General features: G+C 35.5%; 1 protein-coding gene across 20 annotated transcripts in view; it reads right to left on the reverse strand.

Moving 5' to 3' along the window:
• The window catches only part of FAM172A (family with sequence similarity 172 member A), a 546,681-nt gene that overhangs the window by 191,688 nt on the left and 332,724 nt on the right, over positions 1-22,269 (reverse strand). For 17 of the 20 annotated variants that reach the window (XR_005211300.1, XM_037800716.1, XM_037800724.1 and 14 more), the window contains one exon: positions 16,307-16,391. Coding sequence is in view for 17 of the 20 variants with exons in the window: in XM_037800716.1 (XP_037656644.1) it covers positions 16,307-16,391 (85 nt within the window). In the remaining 3 variants the exon portion in view is untranslated. Of the gene's footprint in view, positions 1-9,094; positions 12,371-16,306; positions 16,392-16,465; positions 16,674-20,568; positions 20,984-22,269 lie in introns of those variants that run through there. The other 3 variants (XR_005211303.1, XM_037800715.1, XR_005211304.1) reach the window with 3 other exon arrangements.

Here is a 22,269-nt window from a genome sequence, read left to right on the forward strand (position 1 = left end):
CCATGAAACTGAATCCAGCTCAACATAACAGGTAACAAGGTTGACATGGCCTTGAAGCAATGGTAAAGAGAAAAAGAAGAATCAGGAAATCAACTGCCATCTCTACAGGCTGTGTATTTGATTCTTTGTTTGCTGTCTGTTCTCTCTACTACAACCCATGCTAGAATGTGTGCTGGATGAGAGTTGGTCCTTGTCTGTCTTGTACATTGCTAGATCCTCAGCACCTGGAACTATACCTGGCACAGAGCAGGAAGTCAAAAAATATTTGCTTAATATGAAAATAAATGAATCGCTGCAGCATTAATGGTTGGTTCCCTATTTTCCTTGAGTTAGATATCAAGATGACAGTTTATAGAAAACAATTTATAATATAGAAAATTTTACCTAAGAATAATTTTGATGGTATCCATTTTTCTATGTATCACTGAATACCTAGGGAATATTTTTTCAAGATGACAAAGCAGCCAATGGCTGCTAAACAGAATGAAAGGTGGATCACAAAGATGGATAAAAGAGAGAGCAAGTACATATAAAAGAGAGAGCAAGGTCCACATATTGAAACAAGCCCATTTTCAAAAGAGAACCACAGAGTAAAGGTTCATTAGTGGTCTAAAAACAATAGTCAAATAAAAAAAACTAGTATTTAGTGAACTGGAAAAAAGTGAGCTTGGCTGAATTTCAGAAAAGTTTTATCATATTAACTGAGTTAAAACATGGTGATTAAAAACATTTACTGAATTAAAAAGTAAGGCTATATTAACGTGATGGATTTTAAAATGTGTGCTTTCACCTGCCAATGTGCATATCTCCTGATTTATGCATATGTGTTGTTACAAAAGAAAAGCCCATATTCTTAAGGGAAGCCTTAATATGTCCTCAGAAGTGTATTTAATAAGCTATGAAAAAAGGGGGTGATCAGGGAAAATAAGTAGGAACACATTTGGTTGGAAAGGAAGGTGATGGGAATGCCAAAGACAACCAGCACTATTTGGGTTACAGCACTTGAAAGCCTAATCCATCACCTTCAGAAAATACAGGGACCTCTTAGTAAGTGATTAGATTACAATGTAAGAATCAGGCCAGTGTTATCCTCAGGGAATTACAAAGTGAGGATAAGAAAGACATGGTCCCAGGTCCCCATATATTTATAATCTTAAGTGGGGAGAAGAGAAACTGTCAGGAGAGCAGGACAGCTACACTTGCTCAAAGAGAAGTTAACAGTTTTCTACTATTAGGATCTTTGGAATGAAGAGTGGTTTTCTTTAAGAGTTAAGTTTTCAGCAGAAATACACAGCGTCAGGATTTGTATTATTAGGGTCTCTTTAAGTGTTCCCTATTCTAAGGGAGGAAAACTAACTGCCAGAATCTACTAATGCTAAGAAGCAGGAAATAGTGGAGACAGAGTTAGTAATAAACATCCCTATAGCGCTTGGTTCAAGTTTCTACTCTTTGGAAAGCCATCCTCATATACTCTGGACCACAGTGATCTCCTTCCCCTCTGAACTTACTGCCTTTCTATTCAAATACAACTCCTGCCTTAAACAGTTGGCTGGAGTTTCATGTCTTAGCTCTCCAGCCAGGAGATACGGAACTTCCCAAATGGATATTATAGATCCCATTTATTTTGTCCTTATGTGCCAAACAATGTACTAAGATATGAACCATCCATGGTGCTCTGAGTATGGTAAGTGCATAAAAACATCTGGATGTGATGGTGATCTGGTTCTGACTTATGTTATCCTGTTGGTCAGTTATTTTGTTGGCTAGGAAGGTGATCCTTGCTTCCTCATTTCTCCAAGTACATCCCTCCCCAAAGCTGCTCATGCAGACAAAGACTTGTTATTTCCAGATAGAAAAGAACCGGACTTTGTTCAAGAGTACAAGGGTACAGGAGAATTTTCTAAAAATGCTATCATCAATTGTAACAAATGTTCCACAACAATGCAAGGTATTGGGAGTGGAGTGGTATACAGGAATCCTGTATTTTATGCATGAAAATAATTTCACTAATTAAAAACAGGAAAAGAAAAAAAGTATATGAGAAACTTCATTCCTCCAGTATAGTCTCCAAAAAATACTTTTTGAATGGAATTAACTCACAAGAGCAAACAGATGCACAAACCAGACTAGATGGTGCTGATTTTAATGATTTTCCCCAATCTGCAGGTGTCCTTATAAGTTGGCACTGGCCAATCATCAGGGTGTTCAAACACTGCCCCTCAGAAGAAAAGGTTTAAGTCTCCAAGAACTACATTAGTCAAGGAGCAAGGCAAAAGGCAAAGGCAGGAGACAAGACCCAGACAACAGTCACTGAGACTCCCCTTTTGGGTCTAGGAAGTAAAGTCAGGAATCCAGGAAAACTCAGGCAGCTGAGTACTATAAGACAGGAAAGCAGCCTCCCACCTCACAGTGAGTTAACACCACACATTACAACAAATTCCGTTCACTGAAAACTACCTCAAAATACACTGAAGTAATTAAGCTGTCAATCCTTTGTGTGGGTTTTTAAGAACGAAACTGTATATGGCAAAATGAGACAGCAAAGATAAGTTATGCAGTACAGAAAAACTGAGACCTGAAGGAACAGAAATACAATAAGAACACTAAAGTTGTAATACAATGGAAAAAGAACTAATCAAATCAATGTAGTCACTCAATAGGACTATTTATTGCTCTATGGGATAAATTTACACACATAGCAATAGCATTATTTTGCATACGAGATAGAGAACATGAGCAAAAGGACAGCTATTTGTAACAGTAATACAAGATACTTCTAACCTTCTAAAATTGGTAGATATAAACTAGAATGTAGTAGTTCTGTCAACATAGAATTTCCTTGATTTTCTTAAAATTTTTTATTGTTACCTCGTTGTTGTTCTTTTGATCACTGTGCTGTGATTTAATTACTGCTTAAAAAGAAAAGATTGCGGCATAAATATGACACAACCACACAGTCCGAAACTAGAGATTTAGAATGTACAAAGAAAAATCTATCCATTTTGTTTTACAGATATGAGATATTCATGAGCTATGAACTTCCTGCGTTAAAAAATACTATTAAGTATAAAAACACTGTAGCCTTCACCAGAAGCCTTAAAGAATTTTAAATATCTGTATCAGGCAGGAAGAACAGTTGAATTGAGTAGGGCTGAGTTGAAAGGCACTATGGTGATGAGTCAAGTATATTCATAGTCATGGATAAAGTTTAAAGGTTCTTGTTATGCCAAACAGGATTTAAACAAACTTTTAAGCTGAGTTCGCCCTTGTTACAAAAGAAAAGCTTTAAAGATGTTTTACATTGATTATTCTAGTCAGGGTGCAGTCACAGTCTTCTACAGTCAAATTTACACTTGGCTTCCACTTTAGTGCAGGAGATACACAACTCATTTAATGAAAAATTTTCCATTACATTGCACAGTACAATGCACCTAACAGAAATGACATCTTGTGACCAATGAAACCAGTAATTCAGCATCGTGACATGGGCTTAGAAAAGTAAATGAGAAGTAGAACAAAATTCCTGTTTACCCCAGATGATTCTTTTAGGTGCTTTGAGAGTTATTTTTTGAAAGAAATTCCAAATTAATTGAATTTGGGGCCACTGCCACCATTAGTTTGGGGCCTCAGTGGATTTCCCTGGAATCTTTTCAAGAAACTGTGAACCAAAGCAAACTAAATAGAAGCACTCATGCCTTTTTTGGAAAATGAACTCTTCTACTAGGTAACATCAAATGTAGTAATGACCATGGGAAATTCAAGAGGTAGAATCAGACTAAAAATTGTGAGCAGAAATTTTTTATACTGTAACTTTACCTAAGTATATAGATTAAGACCTCATTTTAATATTTTAAACCTGATAAAGCCCCTGTGCTTTAAGACACTGAGGTAATACTGCATTCAGTCAGCTTACCAAACTGAATTCTCTTTCAAAGTCACCTCACTTCAATTCCCAAAGTCTTAGAGAGAAATCAGATTGTAAGCTGCTTCTTTGAGCTAGAGACTCATGACCAAATCTGAATTTATTTGTCTAAAGTTCACCACTGCTCGAGTTCCCGGCAGCCTGCTCTTCACACTGAGTGTGTGCAGAAAACATGGCAGGGTTACCCGATAAAGATTCCATCTTCTGAAAACCTTAGAAAACCAGAAAGCACTTACATCAAATCAACTGTGAATGGAAAACTGAAAGCAAGATTTCTATTATAATTATTTATTTATGTAAATTTATCAAATATGCAATGATACATCCACATGGTTCAAGAACTGCAAAAAGAGCATTCAGTGAAAACGTACATTTATTTTTAATTTGTATTTCGTTGCCAATAATAGGGTACTAATCTGGCCAACTTCCAGCTAGAATTTTATGTTTTGCTTACATAGAACTTCCTTTAATAATTTAAGAAAAAGATTGATCTTTTATAATTGACAGAAATGTAGCTAAAACATAAGGAGGACACAGATGAATTTAAAGAAGTTTCTTATAAGGACATATTCTAGGGCAGGTGTCATTTTGAAAGAAAACAAAGTATTAAAGAACTGATAGTTTTTCAGGGATTGAAGAAGAGTATGGAAGACATTAACAGGAAGAATAGGAAAAGGGTTAGTGTGGAATTTAAGGAGATTAGGAGGATGAAGAAACAGGGTAGAAAACTGAAGAACAGTAAAATGAGTTTAAGTACCGTAATTCTGTAGAAGAATACATCAAGAGGCTCTGAGCATAACCCTATGACAAGACATAACTGTAATCAGCACACGGATAATGTAGAAAAAACAAAGAAAGAAGCAGGAAAAAAAATGATAGGAATTTTTTGAATTCCTACATATTGAAAATTAATGATTTCCCTAAAACTATTGTACAAGACTCGCTGAACAAAATAAATGTTAATAATAATAGTAAGTACAGGGAGTCCTTGCTTTGCATGGTAGTATGGGACTGTGCAAGCTGAAACTGTGCAAAATTATCTTATTAACCAATGGGAAAATTATGATGGACCCATGACCTTTAAAATAACATTAAAAGTATCTTACTGTCAGTTATAAATGAATAGAATAAAAAATAGTAAAACATTTAGTGAACTGTAATTTTAAAAATTAGAAACACTGAGGATTAAAATGTTTTATCTTTTTGTAAAAAACATATCGATAAGTACTGCTTGCCTTCTTTTCATCATATAACTTACAATACAGTATCAGCATATCCTTTCCATGCCTTGGCAAATTGTCATACTTCTAATCTCGCTCAGCTTCCAACATTTTATGGTTTGCACTTTCAATGTCATGAATTATCTCTGAGAATTCCTTTAATGTGAAGTTTTTTTTTTTTTTTTTCGGTAGTCATTACTTTCTCTGGGACATCTTCATCCTTTTCATTATAAACACTTTCCAATTTCACTTCCAGTGTTTCTTTCTTTCCTTCTTTTTTTTTTTTTGCTGTTGCACTTTCATCTTTGTTGGCCAGTTCTCTCTTTCAGTTAACCATTTTTGTAAAATGTCACGTGGGTTTATCATTGTGAGACCGTACTATCTGTGCATGAACCGAATAACTGATGTGCAGTGATGAATAACGGCAGACTTTGAAAGAAGAGATGTGATTGGTCACTGATCACGATCGTGTCTGTTATTTACATAGGCATTTGTGGACTTCACAGAGAAGGGGCTAACAGCAGAATTTGTATTTAATGCAATTACTCACAGTTAATATACTGTGGTAACTGAAATGGGAACCATGTGTTAACTTAAATTTGTATGTATCAGAATTGTGCAATGTGAGGACTGCCTATATTTACTGAGTCCTTCCCATGTGCCAGGTACTATTTTAAGAGTTCTACACACCATGTTTCACTTAATTCTCACAATAAGCCAATGAGATGGTACAAATATTATATCCAAGTTATAGGCCATGTGATTGCAGATCTTCTTCTGTATTATTCAATTAATTTTCCATATATTAAGGAGAATACACATTTCCACAGTCTTGATAAATCTAAAACTCTACCTCATAAATGCTCACTTACTATCATTAAGGAGTTTGAAATAGTAAGTAACATATTCATTTGGAACATATTTCTAGAGTAAAAGGTCAGGTTCTTGTAATAGTATGGAAGGACATTTTCAGAAGATGCACTAACTCTTAGGTAGCATAGGAGTACCATGTAACAAAGGAAGGGTGTCAATGACCAAGAGTTACTCTTGGGTCCTCAAAGAGTTCAGAAGTCCTTTACCTTTTTGTCTCACATTTCAGTGATCATCCTCTGGTTTGGAACAAAGAGAATATTTGCAATAAATAAGAGACTTCTGCCTAAGTAGACTGTGAGCTCCTTGTGGGGCAGGAGTCAAGTCTCAGCAATCTTTATACCTCAGAGTCTAGGCTAGTGCTTAGCACATATTATGAGTCAGGAAATCTTTGTAGAATTAAACAATAAATCTTTACAGTCAGTTTCTTGCCTCAACAAAACCAAGAGCAACTGAAGTTTGAGGTCAGACATGGGATTAGGCTTTTTAAGGAAAACAAATTAAATAATGAATTAAATAATAGGCAAAAGTAATTATATTAGGATTTTTAAAAATTTAAGCTCTGCTGTCTATGTGATTTTACATGCTTGATATTGTTTCCGAAGAAAAGCAAACAACAATTAACTTGATAAGAGTAGTCCTGCAAAAAATCTAAACTACAATGGTTATGAAAGTCTGTATTTGCCACTGTAAAATTCATACTGCGTATCATTTAATTCCACATATTGGATACATTTAATTACTAAGGAGGAAAGGAGTGGCTACTATGTCACATAAATTCAAATCAAAAGAACACTAAATTTATCTGATGACAACTTATTAAAAGGAAATAAAAGTAAAAATCTGAAAATTTTATATTGCTTTTTCAAAACTTCTGAAATATTAGATAATAACAAAAGAATCTCCAAGCCTATATTAATTTTTGAAGGTTATTAGAAAATTTTAATTTTGGGTCTCTTACAAAAAGTCTCATCCATAGAAAGCACTGCTGTAGAAATAAACTTAAAATAATGTGCATGTTTCTTTACCCAAATTCTACAAGTGACTTCTATGGTATTTTAGAAATTAAGAAATTATGCAACACAACTGAATTCTGTCAATGACTGTGCCGTGCAAGTTATCTAAAACATGCCAACTAGCTGGAATACAATTTCTTTATTGGTACAAAATATTGAAGAGTTGAGGTTGAAGGGATATTAACAGACAATATGGACAGAAATGCTAGTACAAATTCGCAAAGAATATTTAGACATCAAATATCAGTTGAATCAGTTGTCATACCTAGAAATTAAAGTTTAAGTCATAAATTTTATGGGTAAATTTGATTAAATAGAACTATCTTCCTTTAAAAAAAGACTATATTTTGAGAAATATGATGAAACCAAAACTTTAAAAAATATACTCCTGCTTTTAAAGTGCTGATAACTTAGAACATCTTGGGGTTTTATTAATAGAAGATATTTGGTCTATGTGTAGTGCCTAATGTTCACTTTGAATTTTCATTTTAATTTAGGGTCTCTTACAAAATGTCTCCTCTAGAAATCACTGCCACAGAAAACTTAAAATGACGTGTATGTTTCTTTGCCCAAATTTTCAACAAATCATTTCTATAGCATTTCAGAAATTAAGAAACTGCAATCAACTGAATTCATTTTAAATGTTCCAAATCCCATCTAGAAAGCCTATCTCCAAAGAGATATGTTTTGCCAGGTATTTTTGCCAGGAGACAGATTTATCCCTGGTGACTTGATATCAGTCTGTCTGTGACAAGACTGAGCAGGCAAAGAGGGTATAGACAGAGCAGACAGGACATGTGTGGGCAACAGCAGAGGAAGACCCTGTGGCTTGAGGCAGGCACATACCACATAGTCAAAGAGAAGTGAAGGGCAACTGGACCCAGGCAAACCACACAGAGGCAGAGGAAGGCAGAGAGGCGTGGACTAGGGGAGATGTGGGTCCATAGGCTGGCAAGGCAGACTAGAAGCCAGAGAGACATAGGAGAAAAAACTGTAAAAGTCATACATAGAAATTAAACCAGATGAGAGGGAGAGAGAGAAAGGGAGAGAGAGAAAGGGAGAGAGAGAAAGGGAGAGAGAGAAAGAGAGAGAGAGATTGAGAGAGAGAGCAATCCACACAGACAGAGAGAGACCCATCAAGAGTAGTGACACGGACAGAACTGACCGAGGGAAGGAGAATTAGAGGACAAGTGAAGCACAGCCAGCCATGGCAAGAGAGATCAATACTTAACATACAGTAAAAAGGTTGAAAATTTCTGTCTTACGTACCACTGGCGCCTGACTTTTTCAAGAATAATGAAAATGGCATTAAGAGCCATGAGACACTGCTATGCGGACAGTAGAAGTAATACCGCTTCCATAGTAACTTTTTACATAATGTTCAAGTACAGATATAAATTCCTATTATTCAATTATTTATCTAATGGCATTCCAAAAATAATTAGTTTTAAATTTCTTTATCTTTAAAGGGATGAGTTAGCTTAGTATAGGGAGAGTTGCCACCTTTACTGCCAAATTCTTCAAAGGATTTTTCACAAATTGGTTCAGAAAGTTGTAAAAAACATGATGGCTATTTTTAATTTTTTTTTAAAAAATGAGATTTCTGGAATGAGACTGGTGATATTCACTGTGATTACTAGTGAAACTGAAAGAGTCAACCTCAGAGGATAATATAAGACTTGATTAAATATATATAATCAGGGCAAATGTTAGTGATGTACGTAAGTGAAGATCACATACTAGGATAGGTTATCTTAAATGATTCTCTAATCAGTTATTTCCCCAGTTCCTGATTATAGTTATTTATAATGACTGATTCACTGCAAACATAAGAATTCCTTGTGGTCAACTTTTAGAATACTCATCTTTTGCATCAATAATTACAAGGTAGCATATAACAATGAATAGGGGGACAAACCAATTAATAAAAGCTACAAGGCCAATTCTAAAATAATGAATAAAAACTGCCAGAAAAGTGCTATTTAGTTAATGAAAATATCACTTAAAGGATTAGAATATATATCTTTTGAATGTAAAGAGGAATGCTACAATTCTTGAGCAGCACATGTAGGGAAAAAAGTGGAATAGTATCATATATGCTAATATACTTTGAATTTTAAGGTCTGTTTACAAGGCAAAGTATAGATTTTCAGTTACCTAATTAATTTGAGCTGTGTCTAAAAACATTAGACAACTCAACTTGTCTACACATTCTGAATGACAGCAGATTCTAGAAGCAATTACTGTTGATTTTTCATTGCTATCTTCAGAAGGAAGTGATTATTCACTAACAAAGAAGACATATAACTCCTTATTGTCATTTCCTCAAGAGGTATTTCCAGCAATAAAGTGAAGTGAATATTTAGCAAATATTCAGTTAAATTCAGTCAGTGTAAACAGTCTGGTCTATTTAAGCAAAGAAAAATTACAGTTACATTAACAGGTTGTCTACAATTCAAATTGACTTATTAATTGCTAACTTTCCACTTCACTTTCTGCTGGGGAAATGGGGTTTGACAGTTAGGCACATGTTAGGTACATGTTATCAACTCTCTTCTTCTACATCCGGAACCAAGATGGATCCCTCTGAATGTAGTAGTTTTTCAAGTTTAATTCTTAACCCCTAAGACATCTACTATGGTTATTTTTCTTCTTCTTTTTTACATTTATTCTGTTATATTTCTAATTTTGAGGTGCTAAGATTTATACCAAGTTCCATTACAGAGAAAAGCCTGTCTCAAACCATGGCAGGAGCAAGGAACAATGCAATGGATACAAATTCTGGGAGGAAATATGTTGACAGGCATCTAGACCACATGCTTTAGTGAATCTATGTTCAGGTATTTCCTTAACAGTAGGAGGAAAAATGAAGCTATAAGGTAGAGCTTTGTGTCCTGTGTTTCTGGGGCAAAGTGGTCACTGGTATGTTGAGACACTGATTCCCTCACCCTTCACATAGCCAAGGGGGCCCGAGGGTGGCAAGAGCCTCTATCCACTCACCTCTGTACATAAGCAGCCTGGTCTGCGAACTCCAGAGCGCTGTACAAATGTTATAATTTTCTATACTTGCATAAGGAATAGTGGAATAACCTTAATAATTTGCTGCAAACCTCAGAGGGCTGGTAAAATAGGTCTGGGGAGAAGGTCAGGTTTTCCAGGACTGTTGGGAGGGAATAAGGGCACACATTTCAGAGCTGAGTTGGGACCCTGAAGTCTAGGAAAAGGATCTTTTTTTTTTTTTTTTTCAGAAAAACGAAACCTTTTAATAAAGAAAGGTTAGAAAAAAACCCTGCAGATTTACACAAGACATGTTGAAGTAATTCTACAGGCAAAGGAATTACACCAGTCCAAAAACTGGATACACAAAAGAAATGAAGAGCACAGGAAATGATGAAAATGAAGGTGAACATACAACTCACAATTAATCCTTTTTAACCACTCTAAAAGATAATCAATTGACTAAAGAAAATCATGGCAGTGCATTGTGCATTATGGCATAAGTAAAAGTCAAAAATATAACAATAAGAGCACAAAGGATGGGAGTGAGGACTTGGATGCATACTATTTGTCAGGCTCTTACACTACACATGGATTGGTACAATGTTCTTTGAGGGTAGAGTAGATGTGTACTGTAAACCCTCAGGTAGCCACTACAAAATGAAAAATTAAATAGCGGTAAATGGGCAGGATCAATACGCAGATTGGGTGGCCTGAACACAGCATCTGGCACAAATGCTCAATAAACAGAACCTGGGCTCTATGCCCTGTTTTCTGCTTCACATCTGACTTAGGACCAGAGGGAAAGAGGGATTACAGCCAGTGAAGGGGTAGTATTCCATGAAGGACAGAGGGTTTGGGTGCAGCACTGCTGCTCTGCCCCCTTGGAGCCTGAGCCAAAATGAAAAATCAGTAGTGCTGATCCTGTTTATAGTTAGCATTTTGAATTTGGAAGAGGGTCTTTAAAGTCAGATAGGCAAATACTGTCTTCATCAGTGGGAGGTTGAGGGAAGGTCACGATCAGAAGGTATGTCCTAGGAATGCCATTTTTTTCAGTGAGGGCTTCCCTGGCCACCTGCCTAAAAATTCATATCCTCCCTTCCACACACACATGCTTCAGGTACCCTCTTCCTGCTTTATATTTTCTCCTACTAATTACCACTGTCTAAAATACTATATAATTGTCTTATCTATCTTGCTTATTGTCTGTCTCCGCTACTAGAGTGTAAGCTCCGTGTGGAAATTTTATCTGTTGAAATATTTCTGATATATCCCTGGCACCTAGAGCAGTGTCTTGTACACCATAAACGCTTGTTGAATGAATGCATGAAGACTAAATACACATGTCCAGAGAGACACTAAGCAAGCACATTTGGAGGGGACTGAAAATATGCTAACCTTAGCAGCAGCATTTAACCAAATCTAGTCCCAGTTAGAACTAGTCTGGTAAAGAGCATCCTGTCAGTCATCTGCCAGCCACAGCAAGCTTTGCCCAGACTTTCTGCCCTGGGGGACTACCTTCTCTATACAGTAAAAAATTATATTAATTTTTTTGGGGGAATAGCACATCACATAGAATGATTTCTAATTTTATCTTTACTGTTACTCCAATTTCTCTTTCAGCTTTATTCTTTCTAGCTTTCTGTTTCTTTCAACCATTAGCTTTCCTTTTGATATATTCGTTATATTTTCTATCTTTCTGTGGCCCTGGTTTCTGTGCAATATTTTGTGAACCTTATCAATGTCACAGAAAATATAGGAAAACATGAATAAATAAGTTAATTATTGTTTATGAGTAGATATCAAGACAGGAAAATAGAGGGGAGAATACTTCCACAAATGCGTTTTCACTCCAAGGGTTAAAATAATCAATGACAGTTTTAAAATAAATGATAGCCTTAAATTCTAAAATGACTAATAAAAATATATATATAGTACCATATTACATTTTGACAGTATCTTCATTCTGATGAACTCAGAGTATTCTTCCAGATACTATCACAATTTTCCTCATAACATTTCCAAGATAAGTGAGTCAGATATTTGCTGTTGCCATCTTATAAAAAACAAATAACCAGAATATGAATCATAACAAAAACATAGATCCTATTAACTGATGATATCATTCTCTGGATAACAGTGTATTCAAAGGATCAATACTACTTGTAGGAAATACTATAAACAGAAAGAAGTGGGGAACCACTAACTTGACACAGATTCAAACCCCTTCAAATACCTACCATTCACCACTATAAGTTATAATAACTGAAAAGGCACTTTTCCATTTAAGTATAAGGTGAAATATTGCCAACTCACCAGTGTGGAGTTTTGAAGTACTACAGTTGCTTTCAAAAAGAAAGATAAAACCAGTATCACTGTACTAAAAATAATTATCAGTGATATTTTAAGTACAATTGTAAAATTTTATTGCACCTGCTTTTGAAAAATATAGTCACATGTAAATACCATTCATAAATGAAGCTATTATTAGCAACAGATCTATTGGTGTATTTCCCCCCCCTTTTGGGAAAGGGAAACAGATTCAGTTGTAATCAGTTAAATGAGTGTGTATTTCTACAGGCAACTTCACTGCTACCGCTGTGAAACTTTCAGTCAAAAGATAAAAGCATATAACAAGAAAAAAATCCACAATTTTATAATTTAGAAAGTTGGGAGTAAAAAAAGACTTAAATTGAATGTACCACCCAGATATCCATTACTAATTTGTGGTCAGTACACACGTTGAAATTTTCAAATAATATTAACATTTTAAATTACAGATAAAAGGATTATTGATCAGAGAATTTCGGGTGTTTCAAAGGTACTTTAACAATCTTGGTTATTTCCATTTGAATTTTCTGCCATCACCTCAATCAAATAAGGTTGTAAAGCAATTTCATCATCTCTTACATTTGACTGACTTTTTCCTTGAGCTTCCCTACTTCTGGTAATGGTATTTTCATTCTCCCAGTTACTTACACTGTAGTTTATCATTGTCTCCTCCTTTTTCCTAGCCTCCACATCCAATCTATTTATCATCAAGGAGGGTGGATGTTTCCTGAGTAATCTTTATTACAGCTCTCCTGTCTTCCCCATTCCCATTGCCACCACTCCAATTCATGCTATCAACCCCATGTACTTGCTTCATTGCAATAATCTGCTAACGAGGCCTGCTGCCTCCAATTTACCCATTTGCTAAATTAATCTTCTTTAAAATCTCATTTTCATCACGTCATACCCCTTGTTCAATATTTTTAAAATGGCTCTTTGAGGGAAACTACTGATTTTGGTTTAAAATCTGTTCAGTATTCCTAAGCAGGTATGGTAAATTCTGGGGGTGCTGGCCCCAGAATTAGTTTGATGCAAACTAATGCTGATTCCAGCTGTCAAAAGAAGGCAACTACCCACTAGAAGAGGGCCAGGAAACAATTTTTTTTTCTTTCTGGAAAAAAAGATAGTCATGATAATTTCGTATTCACTGCTATGTCCCTCAGCTTCTAGAATAATGTCTGGGACACAGTAAGTGTCAACAAGTATTTGAGGAAAAAATGGATATACACTATGGAGTATATGTGATATCTTCTGATTCAAGTCAAATTTGTTGGAGTAAAAATCCAGAAGTTTTAGAAGGTTACAGGGAGTAGCAAGTTCTATCCTAAGGAACAATTTGGACAGAGAAGAGCTGAATAGTTAAGAGGATTTAGTATGAGATCTAGTTCCTTTGCCTTTCTATCCCACGGAAATACACATGGCAAGGTCTTCTCCTTTCTCTTCTGGTTTCCACTGACTTCCAGGTTTTGGCTGCTTCCTGTGGCTTCTCTCTTTGTGGCCTTCTCTATAAATCTTCCAATATTAGGATTAAGATCCTTCCTGATTCACTTAGACCACACTTTAACTGAAATAACCTCATCAAAGGTCCTATTTACAATGGGTTCACACCCACAAGAATGGATGAAGATAAAGAACATGTTTTTCTGAGATACATAACTTCAAGCCAATCACATCCTGTTTTTCCCAGATCTGTGAATTAAGCGGTGGGAATGGGAGTGACTACTTTCACGGTAATCCTTAGTGATCCAGAGCAAAACTGTTTCATCCCATTTCCATGACTTTAGGCCCTGGAAAGGTATTAGTTCTAAAGGGAGGAATGCTTCCATCAGGTGATACAACAATAATTCTATTGCACAGGAAGGTGAGACTGCCATCTTGCCACTTTTGCTACTCAGTCAACAGTGGAGGGTATTGATGCTACTACACAATGTGGGAGGAGTATGTCTGCAATGCAGGATATCCTTTAGGGCACCTCTTGGCCTGTGATTAAAGTCAACAGAAAACTACAACCTAATTCAGGTGGATGGATGATGGCCCAGAAGGCTTGGGTCATCTTACCAGGCAAGGAACTAAGAACAGCTGAGGGGCTTGCTGACAGCAAAGAGAATATGGAACGGGTAGCAAAAGAAAGTAGTTATAAACACCATCTACAACTACATGATCAGTTGCAAAAATTATGACTATTTCTTCCGTATTTTAATATGAATATTTTTGTGTATTATATACATTAACAAAATATTTTTGTTTTCTTTTCCTCTCTCAATCGTTCATCATCTAATATAAGATGAATCAATAGTAATTAACTTTATTTCCCAGTTATTTAAATTACAGGATACCAAAGGTGAGAAGAATGAACATCAGCCAAAGATGAAAAAGGGATGTTGTACCCTCTTCTGTGGAAAGGGTTAGTGTGCTTTTGGTTGCATATGGAATCGTTTTATCATGTTAAATGGAAGCATGATTTTATTAATGTCTTATTTGTTTATTAAGTCTGGTTTAAGAGAATATATATGAGTGCCAAGTTGACTAGGGGTGGACCGTGGTGCCTTTGTAATGTTTCAACTTGACTAGGTTGAACTACATTTCCTAGAATTCCTTTTCCTGTATGTTTCCGGTTAGAGTGGTCCATAGGGGAGATACTTGTGGGAGATTTTGATGATGGAAGTGAAGCAGCAGACATTGTCTAGTTCACACAAGTTCTTACTTATCTGCTAGCTTACTTCATGGCATGAGGCAATGGTCAAGACTGTAACTGCTCCGCTCTCCCCTGGATTCTCCTTCAGCATCTCTGACTACTGGTCCCAAGTGTTCCATGTTTAGCTCCATGACAAATGACACTGGCTTCTACAGCACACCCACACCACCCATACCACCAAGGACAGAGGCAACAAGAACTGACAGGTTTAAGTCCATCCTCATGGGATCTAGCTCATTTTGTAGAATTCAGGTCGTTGTTGCTCTCCCCCACTTTACACCCATCTTCCCTAACCAGCTGTTTGCTCTATGGACTTGAGCTCTAGCATCAGATGAAAGTCAACAGCATTACAGAGACAGCCTAACTAACTCTGGTCAAATTATTCCAGATCATTCTGTGGCATCTATGACTATAGCAAGTCCATTTCTCTTCTGTAGCTATAACCAGATACCACTGCTCATTTGTGTTTACCATCCAAATTGATTGGGCACTGTTCAAGGCAAAACAAGAAAGCAATGACAAATGTCATTTGCTCCTCTTATCTAGAGACTAGAGACTAAAGTGCAAACCCTGTAGGCTGGAAATTAATGCCCTCCTTAAACTGGCTGGACACCAACTGCTTTGTGAGGTGCTCACCTCTCATCTTTTCTTTGGGACAGCAGGCCGATCTTGTCTTTATTCCCTGTGAGCATCCTCAGACACATTCCAGACCATGCTCATGTTATTACTCTGTTTTCTTTTTGCCTAGGATGCTATACCTCATGTCATCCCACAATCCAAATCCTAGCTAACCCATAAGGTCCAGCTAAAATCTTTTGTATGAAAAACTTTTTTCTAAAGATTCCAGGCCACAGCAAACTCACTTCTCTGAACTCTTAGCCTTCACTGGCTGTCATGTCATTGAGTTGGTACTCAATCAGGGACAAATACCCTGTGAGATATACTGTATGGTTACCCAGGCCTTGTCTTAGTCAACTTTTCATCTCTGTAAGTCTTGTTTTCCTTAAGCTCCAATAGCACTGTCTATATTATTCTTAAATTGTTTCACCTACTCATGGAGTTTGATGGGTAAGCCTTTTGAGCTACTTTACAAATATCTGATAATCAATTACACCCATGCCCTATCTTACCAATAATTCATTCAACAATTCAGGCAGAATAACATGCTTAGTTAAGAAACATAATTCTATTTGTCATTAGAATATTTTTTTTTATCTTAAAAAAAAAACCCACACATCTCTCATCAAACACATACCTGCTGAGACTCGGGGACAGTCAGGCAGCATGGACTCCACTGATGTGTCTAATGGTTCCGAGCTAGAGACCCAATTGCAACAGTTCTGCAATGCAACAGAGACAATTTTCTGTTGAAACATAATTTAAGTCAAGACAAAATTTTTAGGCTGCAGAGATTAATTTATCCTATGTAATCAACTACTAGAAGTGTATTCAATTTATTTTGCATCTACTGTAAAGCATTTTCTTATGTAAACAGTCAGTAATTATTCATGACCAAATGTATGGAAACAAGCTTACGTTCTAAAATTCAGTCAATCATCTGTGCTCACATTAAGAAGACATGTAAACTTCTTTGGATGATGCAATATATTTCTAAGAGAAGGCTAGATGGCCAAGAAGTAAACAAATAAAGGGATTATAATTCAGAAAAATTGAAAAAGGTATCCATGTTTAACTTTAAGATTGAAATAAACATTTATTTTATGTGAAAGAACAGCTACATTTCTACACTATAATCTTTGTATGTATAATAGTAGAAGAAATTTGGCCCAAATAAATACAGTACCTTTTAACTTTTACTTCAACCCGTCTCAGTGGACGCTGTATCAACATAGTTCAAAAGAAACACAACTCGGTGAGTTGCAGCTGTGCGTCTGAAGGCACAAAGTCCTCCATATTAAAGATCGACCACGAACGCAATGATGATATACAACTCAGACAAATGAAATAAAAATAATGTATATTCCTTCTGTACATTTTAAGTCTATATTTGAAGTCTGGCCATTAAAATATGTGATGAACGTGATTAACTTCATTTGGTTGTTTACAAATTTCTCAAAACACATACACTCACACATACACAATGAATTTCCAAGCAGATTTTTTTTTTTTTTTTTAACAAAATCATCCCATCAATCATGCTGGAAAACTGTTGATTGCTATTCTGGTAAACAAGCATGTATTGTGTATTTTTAGATGCTTGCTGCCCTGGTTGTGCACCATGGAATCCGTCCTCACTGTGGAAAGATCCTTGACTGGTAGATCAAGTGTCTTATTGTATTTCCTTAATTCATTCTGTCTGGAAGAAGATGTCAGCTGTGTTGCAGTGAGGAGAGAATTTCAAAGGCCCCAGTCCCCACCAATAAAGGCTGAGGAAAGGCTTTTGAATAGATTTGTCAAGGCAACCCTACTGTTCTGGGACCAGGGAGAGAAGGAGTAACATAAAGGAAGGGTTGCTGTATGAGATTAGAAAGTAAAGTTCACAAAGCATGGCAGATTTCTGTAAGAAACAGTAGATCAATGAAACTACTGAACACTGTGGAAAAAAAAAACACATGAAAACAAACACAACATCTAGTAATGTTCTTTAATGCTTTCTCTCTTTTTACATTTAAAATGCATAAAATATTAATATTTTCATATATTACAAAAGCTCCATAGTTTAAAGTGAATACATATTCTATAATTTGCACTCCTAATCTTAATTAGCAGCTGAATGCAAATGTAAGAGAGGAGAAATTATAAAAGAAGTAGGGTTTTAGAAGATATTTCGAACATTTGAAATAAGTAAAATTAATATTACTATTGATAGAATGCCACATCAGAGAGTTCTAGATAATGCAGAAGATTAGCACACAATTAGCCAGCTTTTATATACAATGTGACACTTGCTTGTAAGAAATAAGTATTCTCCAAAGCAGTGTCAAGATATGTAAATGGATGATTTGTTTTATCATTCATCACAGCCCCTAATAAATTCAAAAATCATGACTTCTATAGGTACTAAAAATAGGCTCCCAATGATACACAGAGATAGCTTCAATGAAGAATGACTTTCTCTCTCTCTCTCTTTTTCTTAAACAATTCAGTCTTTTCAATGACAGCAATTAGCACTACAGACAGACAGGCAGCGATTAGGTATATATTTTAATTATTATTCATCCTACTAGTACCGCCAAATCTGATGAAAGTCAGCTATTACCCAGGTGATATGTCAGTCTTAATACTGCTCACCTATACTTCATGTATGTAAAACTACATCTTATGGGATATTTCTAGTATTAATAAAAGTGATGGTACATTAAAATAAGCAGGTGATTGATCATTTTCTAACTTGTTTTCAGTGACTTTAAAAAGCTGAACAAAAGGTCCTTATCCAGGTAACATTCAATTCATTTAAGGCAAAATACAGTTTAATATTTCATAATTCTGAAATTTCAATTTTTATTTAGGTTTAAGTTTTAAGGCTTGCATCTCTCATGAAAATAGGATGAAGATAAACACCCACAGTTAAAGTCAATATGTCCAAAAGTTCTCTGGAAAGACAAAGTGGCTTTGTAGGATTATAAAGGTTTGATACTGTAAGTTTGAAGAGTGTATGTGTATAAGTGTGTGCATGTGTGAGTGACATTTTAACTCCACTGGGAAAAATACATACAAAAAGGGCAAAACAAGCTAAACCTTTTTTGCTGTGTGACAAGAGTGTAAGAAAATAATATAAACTGATTGGAAAATACATGTAAAGAAAGAAATGATAAAGACACATAACCATTTCATATGAATTCAATCTTTCTGAAATTCCATCTTGTCGAATGTGAATCCCTATACTAAGATGAGTTTTTATAGTTTGAAAGCCAAATCTGTTTCACTGCTTTTCTATTGTTTTTTCTTCTCAATGTCCTGATCTCCTCCCCACTCCAGTTCTTCATGGCCCAAGTTCAGATGAAAACTAGTCAAGTGTCCTGGGTGGTGGTGACATAGGCCGTCCACTAAGAAAGCTCTATTTAAACTCACAACATGCTGGAATGTGTTTCTCGCTCCTGGAGATCTTATTCTTAGGTATCCTGAACAGGGAGGGAACAGAGTGTATGCTAGACTAAAGGTACTAACAGATCCATGCCTCAGGTGCAGACCCCCTCATCTCACCACGATGCCTAGAGAAAGAAGTTCTTGGCCAGAGCCAGCAGATGTGAACAAATCAGATTAACTAGTATTTCTCTGGGTTTGAGGGAAAAGAAGAAAAATAAAGACAGCATAGTGAGTGTTTCTTACAGCCAAGTGTTTTTAATTTAAAGGTCTTTTACTCTGAGATTAGGACTTTTCAGGTTTTTGTAGTTGTAAATAAGAAATTTCTGTGAAATCTCAAAGTTTGGAGATGACTGATATTAGACTATAAGTGCCTATAGGCCAGTTGAGTGACTCCTTTTGACATTTGAATCCAGAGTAGACATCAAATAAATTAAAACATTCTATCGAAAAGGTTACAATTTAGCATATCCTGTTTAAGAAGAAAATTAGGTAGTAGTTCTGCAAGGTGTTTTAGATATTGGAGATGTTTGCTGCCCTGGTTGAGTTTAAGTTTTTATTCATTTTTATTTCATGTGACTGAGTTGTAAATCATCAGGGTCTTAGAGGTTGGAAGGCTTTGTGTCCTCAAAGTATAGCAATAATTCACTAGGTTGTATTTCCAGGACCTATACTTAGTGGTGAATGGTGATAGGTAAGGCTGATAGGTAGGGGTTCACAATGTTCATTTGGCTGGGCGGGGGAGTTCCAGGGGTCAGGAGTATGTGAGGATAGGACATTCACCCTTTACAGGCCTGGAATTTGAGGTAATAAGTACCTCTTAAGAGCTGCCTTCACCTACTTTGTATCTCTCCTCATATGGCTGGCTTAGAATCTATGGTGGGTCTTTTGGTTGGGAGTAGATTTCACTTCTAATTTCCAAAAAAAGCCCTTTTTTGACCACCTTCATGGTTCTTTCTTTCTTTCTTTCTTTCTTTTCTTTCTTTCTTAAGAAATTGCTATTAAAATTTACACATATGAGAATATATTCCTTCTTTCTGTAGGCTGATTACTAAAATTAAAAAAATAAAATCAACTTTTAGAGTAAATAAACACTTTAGTATCAACAACTTTATCATATTAATTTAAAATGCTTAGAAAACAGAAAGATGTTGTACTAGTGTTTAGTATAACATGAATGACTATGTAATTTGTACCACCATCCTACTTCCAAATTTTGAAGCAGTGTTTAGTGAAAGAATGAACCAATTCTCATGAGAACAAAAGCACTGAGGTATCATCTATTTCCAGGCTGCTATTTTTTATGGACAACATTCCAGTTAAGCCAAGGTATTTTTTTTCTTGGGAGAAATGTTTGCAAAATATCTCAAGTTTGGAGTTGATTTGAAATGAAACTAGGATAGGAAGTGGTAGGAAAGTGGGATGTTGAGGAACTCAAAGATTATCCTACCACACCCTTCTCCAAACACCTACCCTCAAGATAAGTCTTCTATCTCCTGTAATCCAGGCTTGTTTGCTCTACATTATTATTATTTCAAGGACCCTTGCAGAGTAGACAATAAGAAAGGGGAGGAAGTTTCATCTTGCATGTAGGAAAGCTGGACTCCTTGCCAAACAGCACACAGTTTGCTTTAGAAATCTCTATGGGGGGCTCATACATTCCTACAAGATATCTGGCAGAGACTTTTCATTCTCCCTTTTTGTTCTCATTTTTGGAAAGAGCTCTGAGCAGGGATAATTTCAAAGCTCCATCAATAATGACCTAATAATTTTTATCTCTGGGATATTATGGTGTTTTTTTATAATACATCTCATTTCTTTATCTAGCACCATTTTCTTTTCAAGAGGTTTTCTTCTTAGTCATCATCTTTGTCTTTTACAATAGTTCCTGAAATAAATGGAATAAGAATTATAATCTGTAAGTCACAATTTTAAAACAGTCCCAGAAAGATGGGGTGGCTTACCCAAGATTGTAAGTCTTAGTAGAGAATCTAGTACATTACTTATTGATTTACCTCGTGAGTGAATAAGCCAGTATCATTATCAAAACTCAGTTCTCCTGACCCTTTGTTCTGAATTACTTATAATATGCCACCCTGCTTCCCATTTATAAGACTATCTGAATATGCAAATCATTCATAAAACATACGGACAACAGAGTTCATGTGTTTTATATTATTTGGGGTAAGAAGGTAACAATAATAGTTGTGATCTATTAAATCTCTTTAAAGTACTATTTCTTTACATTGTTATTTCCCAACCATATTTGTAAGGCAGGCATTAAATTTTCTTGTATGAGAATATGTAATGTCAAAGATAAAAAACTTTTCCAAGATTACAAAGCTAAGTAAGTACTTGAGTTGGAATTTAAATTTTGGTAGGTCAAAATACAGAACTTTTCATTCTGTTTCCCTAAGGTATAGTTGAAAGAAGTTTAAGAACTATCCAGGAGCTATAGCATTTATAAAATTTTTACAAATTTTATAAAAGCTATGCTTGAAAAACAATTAATGGCTACTTTGATTAAATTAAGATGCCTTCAACTTTTGTCACTTAGGTGAAAACATGCACAAATTAATATACCCATATTTTTGAAAGGGATCCCAGGTCCATTCCTAGAAATACTTAAAAAGTAAATCTAAATGAATTTTGTTATATTTGTCATATAGAATGAGGCTTACATGAAGAACTCTCAGTAAAAAAATGATGAACAGGCAAGTTTCTAGTTAGAGACAAGTACTGAATTCCATATTAGTTATATGTAGGAAAGGGTTACTAACAGCTCATTTATCAACCTCACTATTTTTATACAATGCTGTGAGTTGTATATGTATCCATTGGGCCTGATAAATAGCATGGGCAAGAAATACGGTATAGGCAAGAAATACATGAACTTCCTCTTGAAAAAAATTCGACCCTTGGAAAAGGCAATTAAGGATGCAGATATACTATGAAAGAACAAATATAAAAAGCACTGTGGTCAGTAAACACCTGAGTGTTAGAATAGATTTGATTTGTTTACATCATTATGAGGAATGGAGTAAAAACATTTATAATGGAGAATAACAACAATAGTAATAACAGGTTGGTGATATTATGATTAACACTATGGGATTATATAGCCTAGTTCTTCCACCTATTCGAAACTCTTTCCAACATTAACTCTCTGGTCCT

Source organism: Choloepus didactylus, chromosome 13, assembly GCF_015220235.1.
Source record: "Choloepus didactylus isolate mChoDid1 chromosome 13, mChoDid1.pri, whole genome shotgun sequence".
Taxonomy (NCBI): domain Eukaryota; kingdom Metazoa; phylum Chordata; class Mammalia; order Pilosa; family Megalonychidae; genus Choloepus; species Choloepus didactylus.